Source organism: Rhinopithecus roxellana, chromosome 1 (assembly GCF_007565055.1).
Source record: "Rhinopithecus roxellana isolate Shanxi Qingling chromosome 1, ASM756505v1, whole genome shotgun sequence".
Lineage (NCBI taxonomy): Eukaryota > Metazoa > Chordata > Mammalia > Primates > Cercopithecidae > Rhinopithecus > Rhinopithecus roxellana.
Window position 1 is genome coordinate 134375632 of NC_044549.1, and position 14957 is coordinate 134390588.

The 14957-nt window shown below is 42.3% G+C and overlaps 1 protein-coding gene across 6 annotated transcripts in view; it reads right to left on the reverse strand.

The window, feature by feature from the left end:
• The window catches only part of FXR1 (FMR1 autosomal homolog 1), a 67672-nt gene extending 61654 nt beyond the window's left edge, over window positions 1–6018 (reverse strand). For all 6 annotated transcript variants that reach the window (XM_010352528.2, XM_010352525.2, XM_010352524.2 and 3 more), the window contains exon 1: window positions 5711–6018. In XM_010352528.2, coding sequence (XP_010350830.1) covers window positions 5711–5761 — 51 coding nt within the window. In that variant the 5' untranslated portion in view covers window positions 5762–6018. The remainder of the gene's footprint in view (window positions 1–5710) is intronic.
• Window positions 6019–14957: the final 8939 nt, after the last annotated feature.

The following is a 14957-nucleotide window of genomic DNA, read 5'->3' on the forward strand; positions in this document are numbered from 1 at the left end:
TCCCATTCTGCATGTAATCATAATTCTATCAAGTCATCTTTGATTACTGGACCTAATAAATTTTTTTTCCTTCAAAAAAAAAAAAGATAAGATGTGCTTTTCTGCTTTCATATTTTTCGTAATTATGTGTTGCTCTTTTAATACAAAATACAAAACTTTACAAGAAAAATATGCATTTAAATTGCCTTTTTTTTTTTTGGAGACAGAGTCTCACTCTGTCACCTAGGCTGGAGTGCAATGGCGTGCTCTCAGCTCACTGCAACCTCTGCCGCCCAGGTTCAAGCGATTCTCCCGCCTCAGTCTCCCAAGTAGCTAGGACTACAGGTGTGTGCCACCACACACGGCTAATTTTCGTATTTTTTAGCAGAAACGGGGTTTCTCTATGTTAGTCAGGCTGGTCTCGAACTCCTGACCTCGTGATCCACCCACCTCGGTCCCACAAAGTGCTGGGATTACAGGCGTGAGTCACTGGCCTAAGTTGACTTTTTAATAACTGTGATCATCATCAGCAAGATAGAGTAGAAAATCCCAGCCTTCCTTCCCCTGCATGTTTTGCAACTATCTGTGAATGAAAATAAAAGTTGCTGTGATCATTTATTTTGACTTTCAGATAAATCTTCATTCCTTAGCATTTTAATGAAAATTATCTTCTTACATATGCAAAACAACCATTTTGAAGTATCTGGAACTATGTATGTTTAAATTAACAGGGTGCCCTAATATTAAGACAATTAGTTTTTTCAATTACAAATCTCCACAATGAAACCAACTAACAAGATTCTGTACTAACCTTGAAAAGTCAGTATACTCTCTGAACACAACTTCTTTACTATAATTCTATTGGTCATCACCATTATTAATATACCTACTGTATAATTTAGATTACATTTGAATTTCAATTAATATTAAATCAAGCTAAATAGGGAATTACAGACATATTATAGTACTTTGAGATTTGTTTTGTAGTCAGTTACATAGTTAAAGCAGACAGAGCTCTAAAAGTAATTTACTCTGGCCAGGCGCGGTGGCTCACGCCTGTATTCCCAGCACCTTGGGAGGCCGAGGTGGACGGATCACGAGGTCAGGAGATCGAGACCATCCTGGCCAACATGGTGAAACCCCGTCTCTACTAAAAATACAAAAAATTAGTTGGGCGTGGTGGCGCATGCCTGTAATACCAGCTAGCTATTTAGGAGGCTGAGGCAGGAGAATCACTTGAATCAGTGAGTCAGAGGTTGCAGCAAGCCTAGATTGAGCCACTGCACTCCAACCTGGCGACAGAGCAAGACGCTGTCTCAAGAAAAAAAAAAAAAAAGAACTCTACCTTCTGTAGAAAGTGATTGAAATCTTAAGAGATTACAGGTTCCCTTGGAACACCATGGAAATTTTCCTATGAGCCAGAAACTGAGTGACTTACTTTCAACTTCTATTTAAAATTATACTCAGGGTTGAGCGCGGTGGCTCACACCTGTAATCCCAGCACTTCGGGAGGCCAAGGAGGGCGGATAACTTGAGGTCAGGAGTTTGGGGCCAGCCTGGCCAACACAGAAAAACCCCGTCTCTACTAAAATTACAAAAATTAGCCATCCGTGGTAGCGCATGCCGGTAGTCCCAGCTACTCGGGAGGCTGAGGCAGGAGAATCACTTGAACCTGGGAGGTGGAGGTTGCAGTGAGCCGAGATCGTACCACTCCACTCCCACCTGGGCAAAAGAGCAAGATTCTGTCTCAAAAAATAAAAATAAAATAAAATTATACTCAGCCCAAGGTCATACAAATTGCAATGCTATTACAAAGATTAATATATATTTATACAACAGTTAAAAAGCACTTTAGGCCGGGCGCGGTGGCTCAAGCCTGTAATCCCAGCACTTTGGGAGGCCGAGACGGGCGGATCACGAGGTCAGGAGATCGAGACCATCCTGGCTAACACGGTGAAACCCCGTCTCTACTAAAAAAAAATATATATACAAAAAATTAGCCGGGCGAGATGGCGGGCGCCTGTAGTCCCAGCTACTCGGGAGGCTGAGGCGAGAGAATGGCGTAAACCCGGGAGGCGGAGCTTGCAGTGAGCTGAGATCCAGCCACTGCACTCCAGCCTGGGCGACAGAGCGAGACTCCATCTCAAAAAAAAAAAAAAAAAAAAAAAAGCACTTTAATGATGCAAATGAGTCGGAGGTTTCTTTGGGGTAATGGAATGTTCTGAAGGAAGACTGTGGTGGTGGTTACATAACTCTGTAAATACACTGTCATTCAACTGTACACTTAAAAAAGGTTAGTTTTATAGAATATACGTTCTACCTCAATAAAACTTTATTTTTCAAGACACCTGAAATGTCCGGTAGTATAAAACCTAAGATGCTACTCTAGGTATGAGAAGTACAAAAGTACAAAAGCTATAATGTTATTTTATATAACAGCATAGCCCACCATCAAATGCTTAATTAACATCTTCCCATTCCCTCTCATCCCCATAGATTTATAGGGCTGCGAACATGCACAAATCAAGTTTTTAATCTCTTTAACTATAGAGCCACTGTTAAATGCAGAACAATGTATTTAGCATGCCATCATTTGTGTACATACTATTTTTTAAAGGCTACCCTAATTTTAGGTAAAATATTCAGATCTTCAGCGTTTCATTGGTTCCAATTAATTTGTGAAATGAAGTTTCAGTTCTACTAGAAAAACTTTAATCAAAGTCTACAGAGCACTGCCTCAAGGTATAACTGACTTTGAAACTCATCAATGGCAATTCACGCTTATAGCCAAATGTGTGTCTTCTGCCTATATGGGGGTAAGAGGAGGGGAAAAGAGGGAAATTCAAATCACCTGTACATTGAAAAACACCACAAAAAAACAAATACACAAAATGTTAACAGCTCTCATCTCAAGGCAACTTCTAGTTTTTGCTGAGTTCCAAAATTCCCTCAGTGACCATGCATTATCTTCTAAATTGGAAAAAAACTAAAATTAAATTGCTTCTATGCTAAATGGAAGCCGGACTCAAAACACTACACAATATATTGTATAATTCTACATATGTAGTGTTCTGAATAAGGAAAACTATGGGGACAGAAAACACTCTAGAAGCTGGGGTTGAGGAATGGTTGACTGAAAAGGGCATGACGGAAATTTGGGGGCTATGAATCTTGATAAATGCTGACACCACCACAATTAAGGTGACAGTTAATCTTGATAACTGTCAGCATTTATCAAGATTCATAACCATACACCAAAAAAGGTTTATTTTACTGTATGTAAATTAACCTCAACTTTTACATTCTAATGATTAAAAAGCAATGAATTTCTGTGCAATAAGCCAATGTTTTTCAAATCAGCAGTTTAATAGGATAAAAAAATACTGGGGATCACCGAACTACTTCAAGGCCCTCATGTTAGAGAGATTTGTTCAGGGGTCCATTGTTAGATTATGATAAGGTGAAGTACAGACCTAGAATTCTCATCTGTTTACTTCAAATCCAGGACTCTTTTCCACTTCTCCATTCTCTTTCTTCCAGAGTTCTGAAGATCAGAGTTTCCACAAAGTGCATGTGCAAGTGGATTATGGCTGGACATAAAATTCCAAATGTTCAAGCGTACATGATTTCAGTGCACACACATGTGGCTAGTGTCCTTTCCAACCTTTGCCAAAGTACCAACTCACTTTGTGAGGCAAAATGAGTAATGGAGTCAAAGTCTAAGTAGAAACAAGCAGTAGACTGTAGAGTACGTATAGAGATCAATAATAAATACTTCAGAGTTCCAAAATGGGGACATTTGATTCATTGTGAATTGACTGGAAAAAAAAAATACCGTGAGAAACCAAAGACTGCAAACAATCTTTACTAAAACAAATTACCTTCATCTTATTAAAAAAAAGGAAAAAACGTCTTGTATAGCAGGCTATTGACAAATATACTTTGCTAAAGATAGTTATCTACCACATGCATGATGCAGAACCATGAATTAAAGCAAAATAATCACTTTATTTTTTCCAATGTGCAAGAAAACATGCATATCTCCCTTACACCAGAACTATATAGCCAAAAAGTGAGAATCTAAAACTTTTAGGGAAAGGGGTGGGGGGTGATGCAAAACGACTTATCTACACTTGATAGGAAAAACATGGTTAAGTCCTGTCTTTGCGCCGTCTTACCCAGAGAACTGTATCTTCAGTCGTCCAGGGAAAGCAACCACCAGGTTTCAATAACAACAAGTCAATTAAATATGTACTCAAATTTCACCTAGGTCATTGGTCTGACATCAAGTCTTAAACCAAGAACGTTAATGTAACTACTCACGCATTAACACAACGTCTCATTTCCAACAGGCACTGCTCCTACTTTAAGTTTACCACCTAAGGAGATTTAAACTTGCAAAAAGCTTAGGGGGATCCTTTATACGCTGTGATTCCCCATTATGCTAGTACCACGTGACAGTTAAACCAAATCCACAGAGCTAATCAGTAAACTAAGAAAGGAAAAACAAAACCCTGAAAATAGAAAACCATGGCCAAATAAAATAAAAACCCAAAGGATAAAAGGTACGCTGAAATGAAAACCTGTGAGGATTCATTTTGCATACGCACAATACTCATGTATTAGAAGAAGGCCCTTCGTAAAAATAGCCAAGACTCTCAAACATTTGAGATGCTGGCTTAGTGAGATTGACTGACAGACAACAGCTGGGGAGGTTCTGTATTGATCTTGTAACAGCCTGACATATTTCGGGAAAATAAGGAGAAAAGAATGCCGTAGCAGCAAAAATTAAACTATTAGGATTTCATTTTCAGATATGTGAACGCTGAATGCCCCACCAAATTCCTCTACTCTATTCCTCTTACGTTTTTCAGCCCCGATTCCATAGTAATGCATGCCCTTCCTCCCCAAGCAAACAAACAAAAAAACCTCGTGGGGGAAAAACAAAACAAAACAATACCTCCCTCCAAAAACAGGGGCAGTGATATAAAGAAATTAGTCACCTCTCCACCTATCTCCCTGATCCATTTCGCATTTTAAATCTTACTTTAAAGCACACAACTCTCCTTTTCTTCCGTAATAGAGGGGCTAAGGCGCCGCCCAATTTCCCAGGCCGCAAAAATATTCCAACCCGCCACAATTCAAGGTTTTCTGCTTTTCTGTCTTCGATCCTAAGCCTCAATCCGGTACCCTCATTCTCCTCAGGCACTAAAGATTTGTTGGCCCAAAACTCAAATACAAGGGTGAATTCCAAAGATTCCGCGATACACCCGCCCCAGGGGGTGGGGAAGGGTCGGGGGAGCGGGCTGAGGAGCTCCCGCCCGGCCCAGTTCGAGAGGCGGGGGAGCGGGTGTGACCACACAATCCCACCGCCTCCTTTCACGACTCCCCCACCTCCCAGAGCTCCGGCCTGCTCCGAGGGAGCTCCCGCCGCCCAGCAGCCACTCAGCTGCTTCCCACCGGCCCGCCAAGAACCGTACTAGCAACCAAGAAGGTTCATAACTAGGAAAATGCAAGAGGCGTCCGACGTGTTGTTTCAAAACATAACGGAGCCCCGGCCCCCGAGACCGTTAAACCGCGGGTGGAGGGGGGAGAAGCAAGGAATTCAGCGGCCTCGAGCTTTGGCCTGGCCTCCTTTCCAACCCAAACCTCATTTTCTGGGACCACCAACCTTCCCTCAAACGCGCTCCAGCCCCCAGAACACTAGACAAAGTGACAAAACCGTCAGTACCTTGTAGAAAGCCCCGTTGGAGCCGCGAACCTCCACCGTCAGCTCCGCCATGTTGGAACCGCAAAGGCCGCTGGGAAGAGATTCTAGAAACTTTCCAACCAGAGGGGAGGAGGGGGGAGGGGCGAGAAGGAGGCGGGGAAAGGGGAGGGGAAAACAGGGCGGGGATTTGGATCCCCCGCCCCTCACCCCTGGGGTCTCAACGTGCCGCCCCGACTCTCCAGGTGGGATCGCTGCGCACCCTGCATCACTGGCCTTGAGCTCCGCCCGCCGCCGTCTACGTCGGATTTGCTTCCCGACACAATCGCCCGACCTTTGTTGACCCGCCCCTAGGTCCCCGCCCCACAGTGCCGGCTGTTCGCACCGCGGCGGCCGGGTAGTGCCTCCAGCTGCCACTGCCCAGGCACAGCCTGTCCGGCACATCGGCATTCCCCAGCGCTCCGGCATCCTGACCTTAAACTTCTGGAAGTGCTGGCTGCCCTGGAATGGCTTTCTCACCCACTTTTTGGGCTCCAGTTGCCCTGGGGAAGAGGGAAGCCTACAAAATAGACATACTATTGTGCCCCAAGTTATTTAGCCCCGCTCTTTTTTTAAAAAAGTTGGGCCTTCTCTTGACTCAAATTCCACAGTTCCACATCCACTCAATTTGGGCTAGCCCTCTCCCCACCTGTTACCACTTTAGCTATTTAAAAGTCAAACTGAGTATTTTCAGTGCAAGTCAACTGTGTTCACACCCTAGAACAGAGTTTAGGTGAATTCGCCTTATTAAAAGTAGTCAGACAAACAATAGAGCGGGAGACCACGTTTTCCTCTGCTAAATATATGCAAAGTTCCACAAATAGGATCAAATTAGAACCATCTCCAGTTTTGTAAGCATAACAAATACTTTGGGTATGATTTTAACAACTTAATACTGAAGCTTCTTCCCTAAGCAAGGGCTTTGGAAATAGTACTATAAGTGCTCCTCGTTATACTTACATTATTACCATTTTCGCAAAAAAAGTTAGGAAAGGATACTTTGCTAACATTCTGTACTTCCCATGAAATGCCCACTGACCCAGTTTTTCAGATTCTTAAAAAAAAAATGTACATAACATTTTATGAGAACGTCTGCATCTCTGAAGATTCTGGGGGAAAATGAGGGCTGTGAAAGTGCTCGCTGTTGTCATGTACAGGATATTCTCCTTATTTATTTCTTTATTTAGAGACAGGCTCTCGCTCTGTTACCAAGATGCAGGGCAGTGGCGTGATGAATGTTGCAGCCTGGACTTCCCAGGCTCAGGTGATTCTCCCACATCGGCCTCCCAAGTAGCTGGGACTACAATATTTATTTATTTGATTTGATTTGATTTATTATGTTTTTTTAGACAGAGTCTCGCTCTATCGCCCAGGCTGGAGTGCAGTGGTGTGATCTTGGCTCATTGCAACCTCTGCCTCCTGGGTTCAAGTGATTCTCCTGCCTCAACCTCCTGAATAGTTGGGATTACAGGCGTGCACCACCACGCCCAGCTAATTTTTGTGTGTTTTTAGTAGAAACGGGATTTCACCATGCTGGCCAGGCTGGTCTCAAACTCCTGACCTCGTGATCTACCCGCCTCTGGATTACAGGCATGAGCTGCCGTGCCCAACCTATTTATTCACTCCCAGTCTTTTTTTTTTTTTTCCTTTTTTTTTTAAGACGGGATCTCTATCGCCAAGGCTGAAGTGCAGTGACACAATCATAGCTCACTGTAACCCTGAACTCTTGGCCATCCCACACTGGGCTGGGATGTTCTTTTTAAAGTGTTGATCACAATGAGAAAAATGTAAACAAACTAAATGCCCATCAATGAGTAATAGCCACCATTTATTAAGGGCGTCTTATGTTAACACTTTATATTGTATCTCATTATGATCCTTCAGAATTATAATGTCCTATTTACTTTTTAAAAACATTTTCTTTAGATATAATTCTCCCATTTATAGTATACAATTCAGTAGTTTTTAGTATATTCACAGATTTGTGCAACCATCACCACAGTCAATTTTAGAACATTTTCATCACTGTAAAAATAACCCCATACCTGTTAGCAATCACTCTAGATGTAACCCCAACTCCCCAGGCCCTAGGAAATCACTAACTGTTTTCTACCTGTATAGATTTGCCTAGTCTAGATATTTAATATAAATGAAATTGCAGAATATGTGGTGTTTTATGACTGGCTTTTTTTTTTTTTTTTTTTTTTGAGACAGAGTCTTGTTCTGTTGCCCAAGCTGGAGTGCAGTAGCTTGATCTCCGCTCACCGCAACCTCCACCTCCTGGACTGAAGCAATCCTCCCACCTCAGCCCCCAAGTAGGTGGGAGTACAGACATGACCTAATCTTTGTATTTTTTGTAGAGACGTGGTTTTACCATGTTGCCCAGGCTAGTCTCCAACTCCTAAGCTCAAGCTATCCACTGCCTCCACGTCAGCCTCCCAGAGTGCTAGGATTACAAACATAAGCCACTGCACCTGGCCTATATAATTGGCTTCTTTCATTTAGTATAATGTTTTATAGTTTCATCCATGTTGTAGAATGTATTACGACTCATTCTTTTTTGTCAAATATACTGTTGTATGGATATGCCACATCATTTTATTTATTAATTAATCAATTGATAGACATTTGCATTGTTTCTACTTTTTAGCTGTTAGGAATAACGCTGCTATGAAAATTTCTGTATATGTTTTGGTATAGACAGATATATGTTTTGTTTCTCTTGGGTATATAGCTAGAAATTGAATTGCTGACTTGTGATAACTCCATGTTTAAACCTTTTGAGGAATTGCCAGATTTTTCCAAAGTGGCTGCATTATTTGCATTCCCACCAGCAGTGTATGAGGGTCTGAGTTTGCTTTTCTTTATGGGTTCGCCTCCCCTCCCCTCCCCTCCCCTCCCCTCCCCTCCCCTCCCCTTCCCTTCCCTCTCCTCCTTTTCTCTTCTCTTTTGTCTTCTCTCTTCTCTTTCTCTGTTTTGGCTTTCCGTGTATTTTTGGTTTGTTCTCAATGTGATTTTGAGTATGGATGCAAAAGTTCCACTTGGGCATTAGCCAAAGCATCTCATACTGCCTGAACTCTAAAGAATAAATATTGTCCCTCTTCAGGCCTTGCGTAGAGAAAACATTTGAATTTGGAACCCAGCCAACACTTCACTACTTATTCTAGGTAGACTTTGTGATTTCAGTTAAGCAACTGAGGTCTATAGCAACCAGTAACATGTGTAAGATCAGACAAGCTGTAAGTGTCAGAACTATGATTTGAGCCGTCTTACTTTCCATTTCCAAAGCCACATCAATGACTGTTTGCAGCCTCTATGTAATATTCAAAATGGGACATTACACAAACTTTAAAATTTTGATGTAGATCTATTTTCATCATCATAAAAAGATGTTCACGCCGGGCGCGGTGGCTCAAGCTTGTAATCCCAGCACTTTGGGAGGCCGAGACAGGCGGATCATGAGGTCAGGAGATCGAGACTATCCTGGCTAACACGGTGAAACCCCGTCTCTACTAAAAAATGCAAAAAAACTAGCCGGGCGAGGTGGCGGGCGCCTGTAGTCCCAGCTACTCTGGAGGCTGAGGCAGGAGAATGGCATAAACCCAGGAGGCGGAGCTTGCAGTGAGCCGAGATCCGGCCACTGCACTCCAGCCTGGGCGATAGAGCGAGACTCCGTCTCAAAAAAAAAAAGATATTCACTTTAAAGAATGTCACAAAACACCATACATAATCATATTAAAATATATATGTTGTGTGTATATACATATATGAAGTCTGAAAGTTAATATTTCCATATATTAATAAAGGATATTTCCAGAAGATGGCTTAATGATTTACATAAACTATATAATGTCTATATTTTTGGCCCCATCTGAATTTTTCGCAATGAGCATCTTACCTGATCATCAAAAAAAAAGATCTTTTTGGCTGGGCACAGTGGCTCACACCTTTAATTCAAGCACTTCGGGAGGCCGAGGCAAGGGGATCACTTGAGGCCAGGAGTTTAAAGCTAGGCTGGGCAACATAATGAGAGCTCGTCTCTACAAAAAAGACAAAAGTTAGCAGGGTGTGGTGGTGTGCACCTGTAGTCCAGGCTACTCAGGAGGCTGAGGCAGGAGGATTGCTTGAGCCTGGAGGTCGAGGCTGCAGTGAGCTGTGTTTGCACCACTGCATTCCAGACAGGGCAACAGAGCAATACACTGTCTCAAAAAAAAAAAAATTTCATTTTTTAATTAATATACCATGGAATATTCTACAGCAACTAGCAATGAAATTATAGAAGACTATCTACTGATAAGAGATGTCTATAACTGTAAAAAGCAGCTTATATGTGCAACCAATTTTGTTCAGGATACATATATGTATATTGCATGAAAATGTATTACAAAGACTTTACCAAAATGCTAACAGTGGTTCTCTTAGGGTAGTGGCATTATGAATGTTTATTTCTCTCTCTCGCTCTCTCTCTGTGTGTGTGTGTGTGTGTGTGTGTGTGTGTGTGTGTGTGTGTGTGTGTGTTTAAATAGGGATTGAGGTCTCCCTGTGTTAACCAGGCTGATTGGACTCCTGGGCTCCAGCAATCCTCCTGCCTGGGCCTCCTAAAGTCCTGGGATTAGAGGCATGAGCTACCATGCCCTGCCTTCTTTGTGAGTTTCTATATTTTCCAAGTTTTCTGTATTGAAAAGCAATACTATTTCTTTCTTTCTTTTTTTTTTTTTTGAAACGGAGTCTCACTTTGTTGCTTAGGCTGGAATGCAGTGGCCTGATCTTGGCTCACTGCAGCCTTTGCCTCCTGAGTTACATTATGTATTCCTAGCACTTTGGGAGGCTTAGGTGGGCAGATCACTTGCTGTCACGAGTTCCAGACCAGCCTGGCTAACATGGTAAAACCCCTTATCTACTAAAAATACAAAAAAATTAGCCAGATGTGGCGGTGGGCACCTGTAATCCCAGCTACTCAGGAGGCTGAGGCAGGAGAATCGCTTGAACCCAGGAAGTGGAGGCTGCAGTGAGCCGAGATTGTGCCACTGCACTCCAAAAAGGAAAATACTTTTTTAAAATAAAAGTAAATGCAGAGTGAAACCTTATATACACAGTTACTAACACTCATTAAGATTAAGGTTTTGATAAATTTTGTGGCACTATTTTTAGCTTGAGTTGTCTTAATGTGATACTGAAACGTGCTATCATTTTAAATCTTAAAGTATTTCACTTGAAATTAATTTTTTTTTAAAATTTGAGACAGAGTTTCACTCTTGTTGCCCAGGCTGGAGTGCAATGGCGCAATCTCGGCTCACCGCAAACTCTGTCTCCCAGGTTTAATCGATTTTCCTGCCTTAGCCTCCCGAGTAGCTGGGATTACAGGCATGCACCACCACGCCTGGCTAATTTTGTATTTTTAGTAGAGACAGAATTTCTCCATGTTGGTCAGCCTGGTCTCGAACTCCTGACCTCAGGTGATCCGTCCACCTCGGCCTCTTAAAGTGCTGGGATTACACTTGAGCCACTATGCCCAGCCTTGAAATTAATTTTAACTTTTATTTTATTATTATTATTTTTTCAGATGGAGTCTTGCTCTGTTGCCAGGCTGGAGTGCAGTGGCACAATCTGGGCTCACTGCAATCTCTGACTTCCAGGTTCAAGCCATTCTCCTGCCTCACCTCCTGAGTAGCTGGGATTACAGGCGCAAGCCACCACACCTAGCTAATTTTTGTACTTTTAGTAGAGACAAGGTTTAACCATGTTGGCCAGGATGGTCTTGATCTCCTGACCTCATGATCTGCCTGCCTCGGCCTCCCAAGTGCTAGGATTACAGGCGTGAGCCACCGCGCCCAGCCAATTTTAACTTTTGTAAATTTAGACTATAGTTCTCCTTCCTCAAGAAACAAAAAAATTAGGAAATATAAAATAACTTTTAATTTATCAACCAACAGTTTCTAGAACTAATTGTGCCTGATTTTATAAATATTAAAAATATTGGCCAGGCGCAGTGGCTCACACCTGTAATCCCAGTACTTTGGGAGGCCAAGGCAGGCAGATCACTTGAGGTCAGGAGTTTGAGACCAGCCTGACCAACATGGAGAAACCCCGTCTCTACTAATAATACAAAAATTAAGGCCGGGCGCGGGGGTTCAAGCCTGTAATCCCAGCACTTTGGGAGGCCGAGACGGGCGGATCACGAGGTCAGGAGATCGAGACCATCCTGGCTAACACGGTGAAACCCCGTCTCTACTAAAAAAAAATACAAAAAACTAGCCGGGCGAGGTGGCAGGCGCCTGTAGTCCCAGCTATTCGGGAGGCTGAGGCAGGAGAATGGCGTAAACCCGGGAGGCAGAGCTTGCAGTGAGCTGAGATCTGGCCACTGCACTCCAGCCCGGGCGACAGAGTGAGACTCTGTCTCAAAAAAAAAAAAAAAAAAAAAAAAAAAAAAAAAAAAAAAAAAAAAAAAAAATTAGCCAGGCTTGGTGGCGCATGCCTGTAATCCCAGCTACTCAGGAGGCTGAGGCGTGAGAATCACTTGAGCCCAGGAGGCGGAGGTGGTGGTGAGCCGAGATCACACCATTACACTCCAGCCTAGGCAATGAGAGCAAAACTCTGTCTCAAGAAAAAAAAAAAAAAATTCAGGCTTGGCATGGTGGCTTACCTCTGTAATCCCAGCACTTTGGGAGGATCACTTGAGTTGAGGCCAGGAGTTTGAGACCAGCTTGGGCAACAGAGTGAGACCCCCTGATCTCTACAGAAAAAAAATTTTTAATTTGCTAGGTGTGGTGGTGGTGATGGTGGGGTATGTGTGTGTGTGTGGGGGGGGTGTGTATAGAATTATACATATGTATATATTTACAGATATATGAAATCTATGACATATATATACTATTGTGCACACATTATATATTTATTTATTTTAGAAAATTGAAAGGAGCTTCTGGAAATTAACAGTATGCCAGCAAAAGCAAAAAAAACTCAATAAAGGATTTGAAAGATAAAGTTGAGAATATATTCTAGAAAATAGAGCCAAGAGATTAAGATACGGACACTAGAAAAGATAAGAAAACAAGAATATCAGTCTAGGTTATACAATTTCCAAATAGTAAGCATTCTAAAAAGAGATAACAGAGAAAAAGGAGGAGGAAAAATTGTACATGAAATAATTCAGGAAATTTCCCAGACAAGAAGGACATGTAGTGACACATTGAAAGACCCCATCTAGTGCCCCACACATAAATAGACCCATACCAAAGCACATCAAGAAATTCAAGGATGCCTGAGAAGAAAATAAGATATTACAAGCTTCTAGAAATGAAAGAATGGTCCCATACAAAAGATGGAGGATTGAAATCATTTTAGACTTTTAAATAGCAAAAATGGAAATAAGATACTTGAGCAACACCTTCCAAAATTCTGAAGGAATATTATTTTAAAATTAGAATTTTATAGCCAGCCAAACTATCATCAGCTGTAACGGTAAAATGAAAATACTTTAAGGCAGGGTACCGTGGCTCACACCTGTAATACCAGGAATTTGGGAGGCCAAGGCAGGCAGAACACTAGAGCTCAGGAATTTGAGACCAGACTGGCCAACATGGCAAAAACCCTTCTCTATTAAAAAACAAAGGCTGGACGTGGCAGCTCATGCCTGTAATCCCAGCACTTCTGGAGGCTGAGGCGGGCAGATCACAAGGTCAAGAGATGGAGACCATCCTGGTCAACATGGTGAAACCCCATCTCTAATAAAAATACAAAAATTACTGGGTGTGTTGTTGTGTGCCTGTAGCCCCCGCTACTCAGGAGTCTGAGGCAGGAGAATCGCTTGAACCCAGGAGGTGGAGGTTGCAGTGAGCCGAGATCATGCCACTACACTCCAGCCTGGTGACACAGCGAGAGTCCGTTTCAAAAAAAAAAAAATAAACGGCCAGGTGTGGTGGCTCATGCCTGTAATCCCAGCACTTTGGGAGGCCGAGGTGGGTGAATCATGAGGTCAGGAGTTTGAGACCAGCCTGGCCAACATGATGAAACCCTGTCTCTACTAAAGATACAAAAATTAGCCGACATGGTGGCACGCGCCTGTAATTCCAGCTACTTGGGAGCCTGAAGCGGGAGAATCGCTTGAACCTCGGAAGCAGAGGTTGCAGTAAGCCGAGACTGTGCCACTGCACTCCAGCCTGGGCGACAGAGTGAGACTCTGTCTCAAAAAAAAAAAAACAAAAAAATTAGCTGGGCATGGTGGCACGTGCCTGTAACTCCAGCTACTCAGGAGGCTGAGGCACAAGAATCACTTGAACCCAGGAGGTGGAGGTTGCAGTGAGCTGAGATCACGCTACTGCACTCCAGTCTGATCAACACAGCAAGACTCTGTCTCAAAAGAAAGAAAATAAGACATTAAAAAATGTAAAAAATTTACTTACTCACCTTTTTTTCTGAGGAAGCAGCTAAAGATTATGGTTATTCCAAAGGAAAAAAAGTTGAGGGGTCAAAAAATAATTCTAACACAGAGGAGAGGTGGAGTGAATCCCCAGATGTTGGTGAAGATGGTGAAGACAATGTCAGTATGACAGTTGTATTAGGAGTGTAACCATCTAGTCAATGGTGTCCAACAGTTAAAAAAAGAAAAGAAAGGAAGAAAGAAAAAATAGTTTAACCAGCCCTTGAACCCAGAAATGGCTATCTGAAAAACTAAAATAAATAAATAAATAATTTTTTAAAAGAGTGTAACCAGCCCAGTTTTTTGTTGTTGTTGTTCTTTTTTTGTTTTGTTTTGTTTTAAAAATAACCTAGGCTGGAGTCCAGTGGAGCAATCTCCGCTCACTTCAACCTCGGCCTCCCAATTCAAGGGATTCTCCTGCCTCAGCTGCTGACCTTAGGTGATCCGCCTGCTTGCTGCGACCTTCCAAAAAGTGCTGAGATTATAGGCAGGAACCACCACACCCAGCGTCCAGCCCAGTTTTTAGGAAGTAAAAACATCTTTGAGAGAGACTTTTTCAGGATTAATCTGATAGAATGCTTCCTGTGAATGAACTTCTTGAGTGGATATTTAGATGGTTAATGGACTGTTGGGATTGAGTTATGAATAGGTAGTTAGAAAATTAAGCAAGTTTTAAAAAGATAATTAACAACATTGGGAAGAAATAAAGTCATTTCAGAAAAGTAGTCCTCATTTATCTCATGGCTCAGCTCTGAATATATAAATATTATGAAAATACATATAAAATTGATCCAACTGAATTCCAACATGAGT